The sequence below is a fragment of the Quercus robur genome, chromosome 10 (genome assembly GCF_932294415.1).
Source record: "Quercus robur chromosome 10, dhQueRobu3.1, whole genome shotgun sequence".
Lineage (NCBI taxonomy): Eukaryota > Viridiplantae > Streptophyta > Magnoliopsida > Fagales > Fagaceae > Quercus > Quercus robur.
In genome coordinates, this window is record NC_065543.1 from 52,625,435 (window position 1) to 52,638,709 (window position 13,275).

Sequence of the window (13,275 nt, forward strand, 5' to 3'; positions counted from 1 at the left end):
AGAATTTACAACAAAACAGAGGATACAAAATTATATACTAAACAAATTGTTAGTTTGGAGACTGCAAAGTTTGAATACAAAGAAAGGGTGCAGCCATGAGTTATAAGGCAATAATCTTCAGTAGAAATGTATTAAAAACATGTCCAACGAGCAAAAAAACTGATCCATGCATAAGATTTCTCACTACATAGAAGCATCATTGCACTCTTATTTAAATATCCAAGTGGAGCCAGCTACATTTCTGTAAGTACAACAAAGATAAAATAACTACTGGTCCATTTCCCACAAACAACTAGAGGGAAATCAGCATTGAGAAATGGCTTTCTACTATGCAAAGGTCTAGGCAGGTGATCATAGCATTAAGTTCTCAATTGCCCAAGCTTATTCAAACTCTATTATCACAATCATCCAATTCAACTGCATTTAAGACAATTAAAATCATGAACTACTCAAGTAAAATAAAAACAATTATTTATCTATTTTTTGAAGGGAACAAAATCTATTCCTGAGATTTTAAGTCACTCCTAGTTAAATACTTAGTAATTAACTCTGCCAAATCCCGCAGACCTGATCACTTTGTAAAATTGTTTTAGCTCAAACAACTTTCAATGATTGTGTGTGGACAGAGTCTTCTAGCTGAATCAATGGCACCATGACCATTCCATAAATCAAACCTTAACTTTCCAACAACATTCACTCAAGCTATCTATTTTAGAACTAATACCACTATACCAGTGAGCCCCTTCAACATCCTATAACAAATATGCTCAACTAGTGAACAACAATTCTAATCAGTACAAGTAATCTCTTGATTATGGCAATAAGATGGTTCTTTGTGAGTCTTAAAAAGCATAGGCCTCTCAATTTTACTGGTCCATCAACTAGAAAAATTTAATGCTTTTTTCTCAAGTAATTTTGAAAACTCTTGTAACCATTACAAATAAAACGACCATCAATTCTACTTTTTCCTTGCATTAGTGTCCTCTCAAATTGAATTAGTTTCTGTACATATGAGCCTTTGAATTTAGAGAGAGAATGGGAAGTGACAAATACCACCAAAGATGCAAATCAAATAAAGCAAAAGAGGGACACATAATCCGGCATTCAACAATGTAAAGAAATTGAATAGAGATGATGCAAAGGAAAACAGTTTCAACTTTCAATTGAATAATGGTACCTGGGCATATTTCTTTGAAATTTGATTAAGAGATTCTCAGTTTCTTTAATGTTGGCGATCGATTGAAGATGGTGTCATCTTTTATGGAGGGCTGGCCCATTGAAGAACACAAATGAAACCCAAATTTGCTATATCAATTGGAGGCTTATAATCAGATGTCAAAGAAAGACAGCTGGTGTCATCAATGATTAGAGGTGGTTGAGGTTCAACTACGTCTAAGTCCACTGGAAGTGGAGAAAGGAGGTAGTAAAGGTGCGAGCTCAGAGTTGTCACCAACATTTTGAGGAGGACAAGTGCATTCAACATGTGCCCCCATCCTTGCAATGATAGGTGCAAATTTTCCTAATTCACTTGTCCAGTGAGAGATTTTACATGAAACCTCAACATGATTCTCATCACCTTGCAACAAGTCTCCAAATTTCTGCTGCAATTGGCTTTGAGGTACACCGTAAAACCACAAATGATCACACTTCAAACCCTGAAAGATTGGCTGCCGCATGAAAGGTTGCATATGACCATTGATGGAAATGTTGACAACACAAACCCAACTAATTATATCATCACGGAGAGAACCGCACTTATCATTATTTGCATAACTGTCTTTCAATGAAACTAGATGAAAAGCAATACAAAAGGCAAATGTTGGAAATTCTGGACCCACCCAGAATGATATGGAGCTTTCAATGCTTTGATGGTTGAACCACGTTGGAATCTTCTTTTCTGGTACTATAATATTATATCTCTCTCCAAAATCAATCAAATACACATCTAGATTTGAACGTAACTCTTCTTCAATTAGGAAGAACTGGGAGAGGGAGAGCTGGGAAGAATAATCAATCTGATGTGAATGGGAATCCACAAATACATTGCCTTTCACACCTGAACATTTCATATCTGGTGAAAGCTCTAAATTTCTTCCAAACTGCATGCAATTAGTAAATTTCAAAAATTGGAAGTTACCAAAACTAGTAAAGTATTTAGAAAGGTAACCAAAATTGTTTCTTTATAAGAGAGAGGTACCTGAAGAAATAGTTTTCTTAATGATTTTGAATTCAACGAGATGCAGTTTGACACATACACAGATCTTATACTTTCTGGAAGCTTCGGAATTTTCTTAAGGAACATAGAATCCTCAATTAGAAGAAAATCTAATCCATTGAATCTCATAATGCTATCTCGGATGTTCAAATTTTCACTCCCTGATAATAAACATTTCTTTGAGAGGTGGAAACAAGAAGACAAATTTTTTACAAGATTCAACATCAGAAAACCATATTTTGAAAAGCCACCATAAGAATTGCATAGTGCTTGTCTACCTATCTCCACATCCTTTGCAAATTGGACATTGCCATGAAGAATGAGTTTGCGAAGATATTGCAATTTATAGATGCTACTTGGAAGATGACATGAATAGAAATAGGAACCTATATCTAATCGCTCAAGCCCAATGAGATTCCCAAATGATGAAGGAAGCTCTCTAATGGCAGTGTATGCCAGACTTAGGAACTTTAAATTTTCCATTTCTTGTGGAATATTAGGGAACTTCTCAAACCTATTGCACTCGTAAAGAATTAAAAATTTAAGAGATTTCATCTTGATGCAGCTTGGAAGAATTTGAAGTTCAATGCAACCCGTAAGGTCCCAACTTTCAAGCTTATCAAGACATCCATTAGAGTCATGAACCTTGACTAATTTCATACATTCACGAAGATTCAATTGCTTTATGTTTGGGGTGGCGATCGATAAGTCAGGCAACTCCTTAATGCATTGACAGGATTGAAAATTCATATATACCAAGCTTTTACACTGTATCCTCTGTAGAAAAAAAAAAAAAAAAACCAAAATTAACTTCAACAAATGTTAAAATATAGTTCAATCATTAATAAAGTAATTATAAATTATAAATAAATAAAATTATACCTCGAGAAGCTTGTACAATATAACCCTACTTTCTGGCATGTTAAGTACAGTGAGCTTTTGAGGATGAAAATTGGATGGTAAGGAAGATAAAGGAAATCCACGCCAATCAAGCACCCTTAATCCATTGGGAATATTTTCAAGATTTGCACAAATCTCTACATTACTAGCTATAAGAAACTTGAGATTTTTCATCTTTTCAAGACATTTAGGCTCTAATTGAATCTTTGATGGTTCATCTGAGCATATCCTTATGCCTCGAACTTTTTTTGACCCCTAGTTAGACAAAGCATTAAGTGAATCACATTATACAATAAAAAGTATTAATGACGGTAAACTTAAACAAAAACCAAACTAATAAACTTAAATTTTCTTCCACATTTAAACGGAATAAAAACCAATACATATGCCTTTTGAAAAATGAATTAAAATGATGCATACCGTATTTTCAATTAGTACATCAAGAACATCCTCATAATGCCATAGTCTACTACGCTCTCCAGGTAGTTGTGGTGATTCCCGTCGAACAATCTCCTTACCCATTTGTTGCAGCAAGTCATGCATTGACAATTTGTCATATTGATCAACAGTTATTAGACACATATCAATAAGTTTTTGAATTCCATAAATTGGATGTAAATCGCAAGAATCTAGTACATCCATGACATACTTCTTATGAAATCCCTTAAAGAAACATGCAATATCGAGGAAAATATCTTGTTCAGCTTCATCCAATCCTTCATAACTTATTTCGAGTACTTTTTGAATTTCTTTGTTAGGAATTTTTTCATACTTATCGATTGCACTTTTCCATTCAGGTTTAGATCTTCCACACAAATCAGCGCCCATTATTACTAGAGCTAATGGAAGTCCCTTGGTATATTTTATAACTTGGTTTGCAAGTTCCAAATAATCTTTTTTGTGTTTGTTGCTTTGGAAGGCATGCATACTAAAGAGTTCAAGAGCTTCATCTTGATCTAATTCCTTAACCTCGTACGTTGAAAAACATTTTTCAAGAGTAGCTCCCAAGTGTTTGTCTCTTGTTGTTATAATGATTTTGCTTCCAGAAGCAAACCAATCACATCCTCCAAGCAAATTTTCTATTTGGACCCATCTATCCACATCATCGAGAACTAAGAGAATCCTCTTAAAAGAAAGTCTTTCCATTATCATATTGACTCCTCTAGATTTGTTACCCACCTTTAAATTTCTATCCCTTAAGATCTCAAAAAGAAGTTTCTCTTGTAGTTCAATTACACCATTATTTGTCCCAGATTTTTCTCTAACATTTTCTAGATAACAAAATCCATCAAAATGATCACAAATTCTATTAAAAATAGCTTTTGCAATTGTGGTCTTACCTATTCCACCAAGGCCATAGATCCCTATCATGGGAGCATCATTTGACTCAATATCTGAAAGAATGGTCTTTACACGATAATTTATTCCAACAGGGTATCGAGCAATAGATAATGGCTTGCGATTTAATTTAGAATTTGAGATCTCTTCAACAATTCCTTGGATAAATTTGGACTCGCTGCCACTGTCATTCACATTATATCAAAAAAAAAAAAAAAAAGAAGAAGAGTTAGACTAGAAAATAGAAATATGAAGACAAACCATATTTAAGATGTTCGGCGTGTGCATTAAATGTGAAATATTAGCAATTAAAGTAAGTGGCACGGACTAATTTATATATCAGTAACCATCATTATGTAAGCACTTTCTTTTTTGTTGGGAAAGTATTTTTAGCTTTTAGGCATTGTTATCAAAACAATTAAGTATTAAACCGTCAAGGGAGTAGCACGGTGGTTCATTGGTTCAACAATTGTGTCACTGGCTCAACCGTTAGACAAATAATTTATTTATTTTAAATAAGAATGAATTAAAAAAAAATACAAAAAAATGAAGATACTATTAAAAAATGCAATGGTATTCAATTAGTACATAAATATGGAGGTATAACATAGAATGAAATTAATAGAATATTATTGTTTAGAAAATTTATTTAAATATAGAATTTAACATATACTAGTATATAAAAATGACTAAATAATAGGACATTTTGAATTGATCAAAATGACTTAAATATTAAAAACCAAACAGATTGAATAAAATCATGTAGTTTGGTATTTTTCTAAAAATCCTGGTGGTTTTTCATGGTTTAATAATTTTTTAAAATAAAAAATATGACAGTTTCCTTCATACCGATCCAGAATTTCATATGATTCACTAGCTTGACAGTTCAATCATCAGTTTGGTACAATTTTGATAACTATAATTTTAACATGAAGTTGCGTGGAAAATCTAGTTAGGTGACAACTGAAACTTACTAAAACTCACTTTTAATACTAGAAATAAATTATTGAGGAAGCTTTAAAAAAAATTTAAGATGAATAATATGTCGGTGAAACTCCTATTTAATTGGTAAGGTAATGTACATTTAAATTCTTCTTTCTACCAATTCTCCAAAAAAATATATCATCTTTCTAGTTTATACCATTGCGAGCTAACTTCTGTAATAGAAGATATGAGGGAAAAAAAATGTAGATTCATAATTTGGCCAAAAATTGGGGGTCAAAACAAACCACTAAAACTCATAAAAAGTACAAGAATTGTCATTGAATACATACCTATGTTGGTAATGCCAACCAGATATATTGGCTGCTTCTTGGAGAGCGTTTCTCCATCTTTGTACTTTCTTGTTGTGCTTAATGTTTTTTTCATATTTAGCTAGAGCTTTTCCAAACTTTCCATTTTGGTTACGTACATCTGATGGGTCCACATTGTAAAAAATCGGTCGCACCAATTGGTCATTCTTCTTGCACTCAACAATCTTGGCTAGCTCATCCAAACACCAAGTGGATGATGCATAGTTTTCAGAGAATACAATTATTGATATTGTTGAGTTCTCAATAGTTTTCAGAAGCTCTGTAGAAATTTTTTCTCCCCTTTGGAGATTATCATCGATGAAGGTGTGAATACCCCTTAAATGCAAAGCCTCATACAAATGGCTAATAAAACCATCACGGGTATCTTCACCTCTAAAACTCAAGAAGACATCAAAGTTCTTGGGTTGGTGGGTGAAAGAGAAAGATGAGGCTCCTTTGCCGTTCACAAGAGCCATCAAGATTTATGAGCAGACTGTTGTAAAGATCTGGAAGGATGAGAAAGAAAAAAATTAAGGGGTTGTCAATATAACTCAGGAAAGTGAATGACAAATTTGGAAGGAGGTGAATGCAAGCAAGAGGAGCCTTTAAAGGCAGCTTGCTTTCGGTGTGACCAGTAACTCTTTAAACTTTTAAGTGCCCTACTGATGCTGCTTTCATTGCAATATTATGGAAGTTTCTTTATGAAACTTTTAACTCTGAGAAAATTTCTAAGCACCATACTGGTCATTGCGGTCAAACAGAATTGTAATTTCGTATCTTATTAGTCAATATCCAAAGCGAACTGTAATATCTAACAAACACTTCCCACTTACCATAATAGTTAATTTTCTATGTTGGCATTTAAGAGGGGAAATGGCAGTTTTTTTGGGATGGAGGGGGAGAAGGAATTTAGTAGCTAAAATGCTTGTGTTCATTTTCTTTTCTTTTTTAATGTAAAAATGCTTGTGTTTGTTTACAAGATTCTGTTATTCATGAATAATAAGAAGAATAGTTAGGTGGAATTGGGGTAGCTAACTGGAGATTATTTAATAGTTTTTTTTTTTTTTTTTTTTTTTGGGGGCCTGTTGGAGTAGTGTACTGAAAAAGTGCAATAAGTGATGTGAAACTATCACGGCCCAAAAGCTTTTAAAAGTGGAGCCACTCAGCACTTGGATAACTAAAATGATATTTGTTTATTTAATAAAGGATTCATGGTTTTCATAATTAAGGATAGTATACTATGTTACTAATTTACAAAGCTCCTAACAGCCAAAAAGATGACTCCAAATCTTCAGTTCTACTTTACGTTCCACAAATAAGAACATGTCATATGTCACATATTTAATTAATTCCTTATTTTAGGTAAGTGAAATAAGAAAAGAGGCATAACAATTTCCCAATATTATACACAACTCAAACACAATAAGATAAACATCAACATAGATGTAAAAAATGACATAACCTTAGAAAAACAACAAACAAAAGCATATGATAAAGTTTAACTTATAGAAAATAAATGATTTAATTGCGGCATATAGAAACTTTCCAAAAAGCCAAGGAATTTAGTAGCTAAAATGCTTGTGTTCATTTTCTTTTCTTTTTTAATGTAAAAATGCTTGTGTTTGTTTACAAGATTCTGTTATTCATGAATAATAAGAAGAATAGTTAGGTGGAATTGGGATAGCTAACTGGAGATTATTTAATAGTTTTTTTTTTTTTTTTTTTTGGGGCCTGTTGGAGTAGTGTACTGAAAAAGTGCAATAAGTGATGTGAAACTATCACGGCCCAAAAGCTTTTAAAAGTGGAGCCACTCAGCACTTGGATAACTAAAATGATATTTGTTTATTTAATAAAGGATTCATGGTTTTCATAATTAAGGATAGTATACTATGTTACTAATTTACAAAGCTCCTAACAGCCAAAAAGATGACTCCAAATCTTCAGTTCTACTTTACATTCCACAAATAAGAACATGTCATATGTCACATATTTAATTAATTCCTTATTTTAGGTAAGTGAAATAAGAAAAGAGGCATAACAATTTCCCAATATTATACACAACTCAAACACAATAAGATAAACATCAACATAGATGTAAAAAATGACATAACCTTAGAAAAACAACAAAGAAAAGCATATGATAAAGTTTAACTTATAGAAAATAAATGATTTAATTGTGGCATATAGAAACTTTCCAAAAAGCCAAGGACTTTGTAGCTGAATTGGTACCTCCTCATGCACAAAGTGTTTGGAGGTTTAGGGGGAAAGAGTATATTGTAATTATATTGTAATTATCTCTAAAGAAGACTTGTAGGGGGGTTTGGGAAGTAAGTGTCAGGATTCAAGTTTCTAGAGTGAATTTCACACATACACAAATAGATTAATGGAATTGAACTCTCGATCATAACCATACACACTCAACTAGGCTTCATGCCCATTATTAAAATATCATAATTTTCACAATAACTTAAACAGTAACAATATATTTACAAAATTTCCTAGAAGAAGGGATATATATATATATATATATATAAAAGATATCAAAAATATAGAGATCAATAATAAGGGAGTAGAAGTAGCTGTTGCCTCACCCATGGTCTATGTAGCATTGTGGAGCAATTCCTACAAATCCCGCAAGTATTGGCAACAATAAAAGCAAATATTGCTACAGATGCGAGAAACATGGGTTCTAAGATTTGGAGTTCAAATTCAAATAATACTTGACCATGTACTAATTAACCTCCCTTATAGAAAATATTTTTTCATCAATTCTGTTTTTCTTTAATCAAGTGAAAGGGAAAATTTGGTGAAATTGGATATAGCTTTGGTGAGTCTTTTGGGGGCCTTTTTAAGGATTGGGGTTGTGGAAGGGAAGGCATGTATCTAGCCAAAGAAATAGATATAATTTTTTGTGATATCTGTAAATCTGCAATCTAATAGAAATCAATGAAATAAAAAATATCAAAGATTTTCAAAAACAATATTCATAAAGCTGATAGCAAATTCACTGATTGAGAATTATTAAGGAAAGAAAAACAAATAAAACACACGAAGATCGAAATTTCCTTACCTGATCTGAGTTTGTGAGAGAGAGAAATGAGATAGGAGAGACTGAGGAGAGCACCCTTTTTTGATGAGAGAAAGACTTCAGAAAAGACTTGCGGAAAAAGTAACTAGTACACTCTCTCCGCGTCTGTGAGAAATGACCATCAATTAAAATGGATGCATCTCATACATTCAAAATACCGTTATACCCTAAAAAAAGTAACACTCTCTCCTTTCCCATCTCTTTCCTTTTTTACTTTGTCGAACCATCCAAGCACTTTCAAATTTTTATTCCGTTTGAAAAATAAACCCATTTTTTTTTAAATATTATTTTTTCATTATTTTTTCAATATATATATATTTTTATAAAATTTCTTTTTTTAATATTTATTTATTCATTCCCAGTTATTATATTTTTAAGTAAATCCCTTAACCATAATACTTTTTACATTGTTCGACCATATCTATATATAAAAAGTGTCAATGCGCGTAACTACAGTAGCTACAATATTTTCTGGTTTGTTCAATTAACATTGTAGCTACCGTAGCTATAGTTTTTTTTTTTTTTTTAGTCATTGGTTTGTGCTTTTTTTTTTCTTTTAAATATTTATATAAGCTGACATATATATTGTTATACTGACACTAAAAATTTTACAATATTTTCATAATTATTGAGGTGTCCATTTCTTATAAGTTGAAATAAAATAAGAAAATGAGACTATGACCAATTACAATTGAAAATAAATATTTTGTAAAAATGTTATAACACTTGTTGTGTAAATGGGTAGAAGCTGCAGTATTTTTTTGTTTGCTCAATATGTATTGTTTATCACTTCATTAGTTTTTTTTTTTTTTTTTTAGTCATCGGTTTGTGCTCTTTTTTAAAAAAAATTATTTATATAAGTTGGCATATATATTGTTATACTGACATAACAAATTTCATAATATTTTTAGAATTATAGAGGTATCAATTTCTTATAGGTTGAAATAAAATAATAAAATATGAAAATGTAACCAACCACAACTGAAAATAAATATTTTGTGAAAATGTTGTAACACTTGTTGTTATCAAAATATTTTTACAATTCTTGACATCTTAGTTTCTTATAGATCAAATAAAAAAAAAAACCAGGTCCACAACATTTTCAAATTAATTTTACCACAAATCATAGGTAAGCTACTATTGCTAGATAAAAAAATGATATCAATCGTGGTTCCATTTTAAAATCAATAACAACTTGTCATTTAGAATTTGTTATGAAAATATTATGAAGAAGACATTTCTATAAAATTAATAATAATATATTAGACCAAAACTTATCATGGTTGAAAATAAAGACATTGTGAAAATATTATGACAATTTATTGTATTCCTAGATTTCTTTTTTGGTTTAGTCAAATTTGATGAGCAAAAATTCAATGTTTAACGCATAATTTTTTTTTGTTGGTTTTTTGTTTGTTGTTTCCTTTAATGCATAATTTAAAGTGGTTGTTCCAATTGAAAACCAATAACAATTTACTACCTAAAATTTGTTGTGAAAATGTTATGGATATTACATTACTCTTAAATAAAATTATAAAAGATCATATACCAGGGCTCACCATAGGTAAAATAAAGGTATTGAAAAAATATCACGACATTTATTGTGTTCCCGACTCTTTTTTTTTTAGCCAATTTGTTGAGCCAAAATTCATAGTTTTATGGACAGTTTTCTTGGGCCGACCTTTTTTTTTTTTTTTTTTACACATTGGTTAAAGTAAAAAACACATAGTTTTACTAACAAAAAAATAATTATGGAAAAAAGTACTTTCCCCCTTTATATTTGAGGTAGTTTCATCTCCAAACTTTAAAGTTAAATAATTTCCTCTTTTATATTTTGTAGACAAGTATATAGTCCATGTTGTTACTCTCTTAGTTAAACATTAACAAAATCTTATGATTCCTAGAATATTTTATTGTACAATATCTAAAATGCCTCACGAAATTTTAATGTCCCAAAAATCTTCTTTGTGTATTTTGAGTTTTATGTGTTAGTCATACTTAAAAAGTAAAAATAGCGATGTATGGTATTCTATTTGTTACCTAGAGAGTACTTATTTATTAGTGGTTTAAATCTTTTAAATTTATAATTTTATCTCATAGAAACTTCAATGACATATGTTTTTTTTGTTATTTTGTTCTTTTCTTATTTGTTTTCTTCCTTAAAAATGTGTTCATTAAAAATTAAGTAAGCTAAGCATCGTAATTAGACTCATAAAATAAAATAATGAAGAAGGAAGTATGAATAACAAAATATTCATTGCAAATGGTTGTAGATTTTTTTTTTTTTTTTTGAGAAAATAATGATTGTAGATATTTAATTTGATGAAAAGTATCAATTGTAGCATATGTCATCATTTATTGCGAAAATTTAAATATTGTAACAATGTTTTTATCAAACCTAAATTGTTTATTGTTGGAAGATGACGACATTTATTATCATTCTTAGTAGAATTTTTTTGTAAGTAGATATATATTGTCTTTAGTAAATAGATTCTACGAAATGAAAAAGTATTTTATATTAAATAATACCACGCTATTCGTATCAAAATCCAATAAACAAAAGACATGTATACAAAAATAATTACCCACTAACACATGTTTTTCAATTATTGGTAGGTTAGTTATTTTTTACTAACATGTCTCACACTTATTGGATTTTAATACCACTGGTATGATATTATTTGATACCAAATATCTTTTCCTAAGAAATTATCATACTAAGTGCCCGTTTGTTTCCACTTTCCCTGCCCAAAAAGCCCGTTTTGAAAAAAGCCTATATTCAAAGCCCGTTTGGCTGAGACCAAAACGCAACTTTTTGGAAAAATTTGCATTTTGGGTTTGTGAAGAGAATGCGCAAGATGGAAAAGGAGCTCTGAGCTGCATTTTGAAAAAAGTCCATGCACGTTTATCAACTATCCGTTGGACTCTATTGGCAATTACCAAATTACCCTTCAATAAATCAGAAGATGTCCTCATCTTCTTCCTTTGATACACACCCACACAGACGCACAGAACCTGCAAGAGCACCACCACAAAAACGCAGATCCCACCATCCACAACACCATCCAACCATCATCACCCAACCACCACCACCATCACTCGTTAAACCCACCCCCACCAAAACACGTTAAAACAACGAAAACCCAAAATACAATGAAAATCAAACATGATCTACCTAAAATCCACAAAAAATAACTTAAAATTAAACCATCAACTGAAAACCCATAACCCAAACCCAAAATCAAAATCAAAATACAAACTCAATGGTAGCTGAACACTTGAAATCAGATGAGAGAGATTCAACCATGCAAGCTTCAACAGTGAGGGATTTCTCTGAAGTGCATTTTGGTCTGTAGCTAGAAAGTCACGGCTTCTTCTTGACCGATCCAGACCCATCTTCTTTGTCTTCTTCTTCTTTCTTCTTGAAGTGTAGGTACTGGGTACTGCCAGTAATATGTGAAGGAAGTGGTAGGGAGGCTCTGTGTGGCAAGAGAAAAGGGAGAAAGGAGGAAAGAAAAAAGAGGCTCTGTGTGGAATGTTTTGGAGCGTGGAGCAAGAGGTAGGGAAAAAAGAAGAAAGAAGGAAAAAAAGAAAAAAAAAAAAGAGGGGAAAAAAATAAGGAAATACGGATGAAAAGAAAAAAAAAAATAAAGAATAAGAAATTAAAATTGAGAAATGCTATCACAATATTTTTACAATACTTTCACAATAAATCTTAAGTGGTAGGTTATTATTAGCTAATATTGGTGAGAAAAAAATAATTTTTTTAGAAATAGAAAAAAATAATTGTAATAGTACGTTCAAATTAAAATCAATATAAATTATTACAATATTTTCACAATAAATCTTAAGTAGTAGGTTATTATTAGCTAATATTGGTAAAAAAAAAAAAATTCACAATATTTATTTAAGTATGAAATAAACTCTCTTATATATACATTGTCCTTTTTGGTAATTTATCTCTCAAACTATCACTTTTATAAGTGCTAGCCAAACACTCAGTTTTTTCAAAAAATATTTTTTAACATCTTTTACCAAATACTCAACTTTTTGAAAAAACATTTTTTCATTATGCACTTTTTGAAAACTCCACTTTTATCAAAAAGCACTTTTTCAAAAAATCCAACCAAACTCACCCTAAATTGATAGCCATATGTTAAATGGTTATTCTAAATTTAAATACATGGTTTGATACTACTTCAAAAAAAAAAAAATTTCTTAAATTTTCTCACTTAAGGGGCAGCGCGTGCAACCCTTGCTAGTTTTCTTAAAATTTCGGAGAGTACTTGTGTAACACCCCAAATATTTTTTTTTAAAAGCAAATTTTCCAATGAGAATAATATCTAAATTGGAATTTTTTTTAATTAGTGTGGTTAACTATTTTATGGAGGAGTTTTGAATATTTGGGCATGTGATAGTGTAGGGGTAAAATTCCCAAAATC

General features: G+C 30.9%; 3 protein-coding genes and 1 pseudogene across 40 annotated transcripts in view; 2 read left to right on the forward strand and 2 right to left on the reverse strand.

The window, feature by feature from the left end:
* LOC126701951 (disease resistance protein RUN1-like) overlaps positions 1–8,946 on the reverse strand; it is a 143,769-nt gene extending 134,823 nt beyond the window's left edge. For 27 of the 37 annotated variants that reach the window (XR_007647564.1, XR_007647565.1, XR_007647582.1 and 24 more), the window contains exons 1-6: positions 8,816–8,946; positions 5,728–6,251; positions 3,536–4,637; positions 3,098–3,370; positions 2,198–2,992; positions 1,557–2,099 (exon numbers count right to left, since the gene is read on the reverse strand). Coding sequence is in view for 1 of the 37 variants with exons in the window: in XM_050400412.1 (XP_050256369.1) it covers positions 1,577–2,099; positions 2,198–2,992; positions 3,098–3,370; positions 3,536–4,637; positions 5,728–6,221 (3,187 nt within the window). In the remaining 36 variants the exon portion in view is untranslated. Of the gene's footprint in view, positions 1–1,177; positions 2,100–2,197; positions 2,993–3,097; positions 3,371–3,535; positions 4,638–5,727; positions 6,252–8,815 lie in introns of all 37 variants that reach the window. The other 10 variants (XR_007647566.1, XR_007647560.1, XR_007647559.1 and 7 more) reach the window with 3 other exon arrangements.
* The window catches only part of LOC126701953 (uncharacterized), a 73,822-nt gene that overhangs the window by 21,529 nt on the left and 39,018 nt on the right, over positions 1–13,275 (forward strand). The window lies entirely within an intron of this gene.
* LOC126701962 (uncharacterized) overlaps positions 1–13,275 on the reverse strand; it is a 43,543-nt gene that overhangs the window by 19,371 nt on the left and 10,897 nt on the right. The window lies entirely within an intron of this gene.
* The window catches only part of LOC126701961 (uncharacterized), a 41,583-nt pseudogene that overhangs the window by 13,596 nt on the left and 14,712 nt on the right, over positions 1–13,275 (forward strand).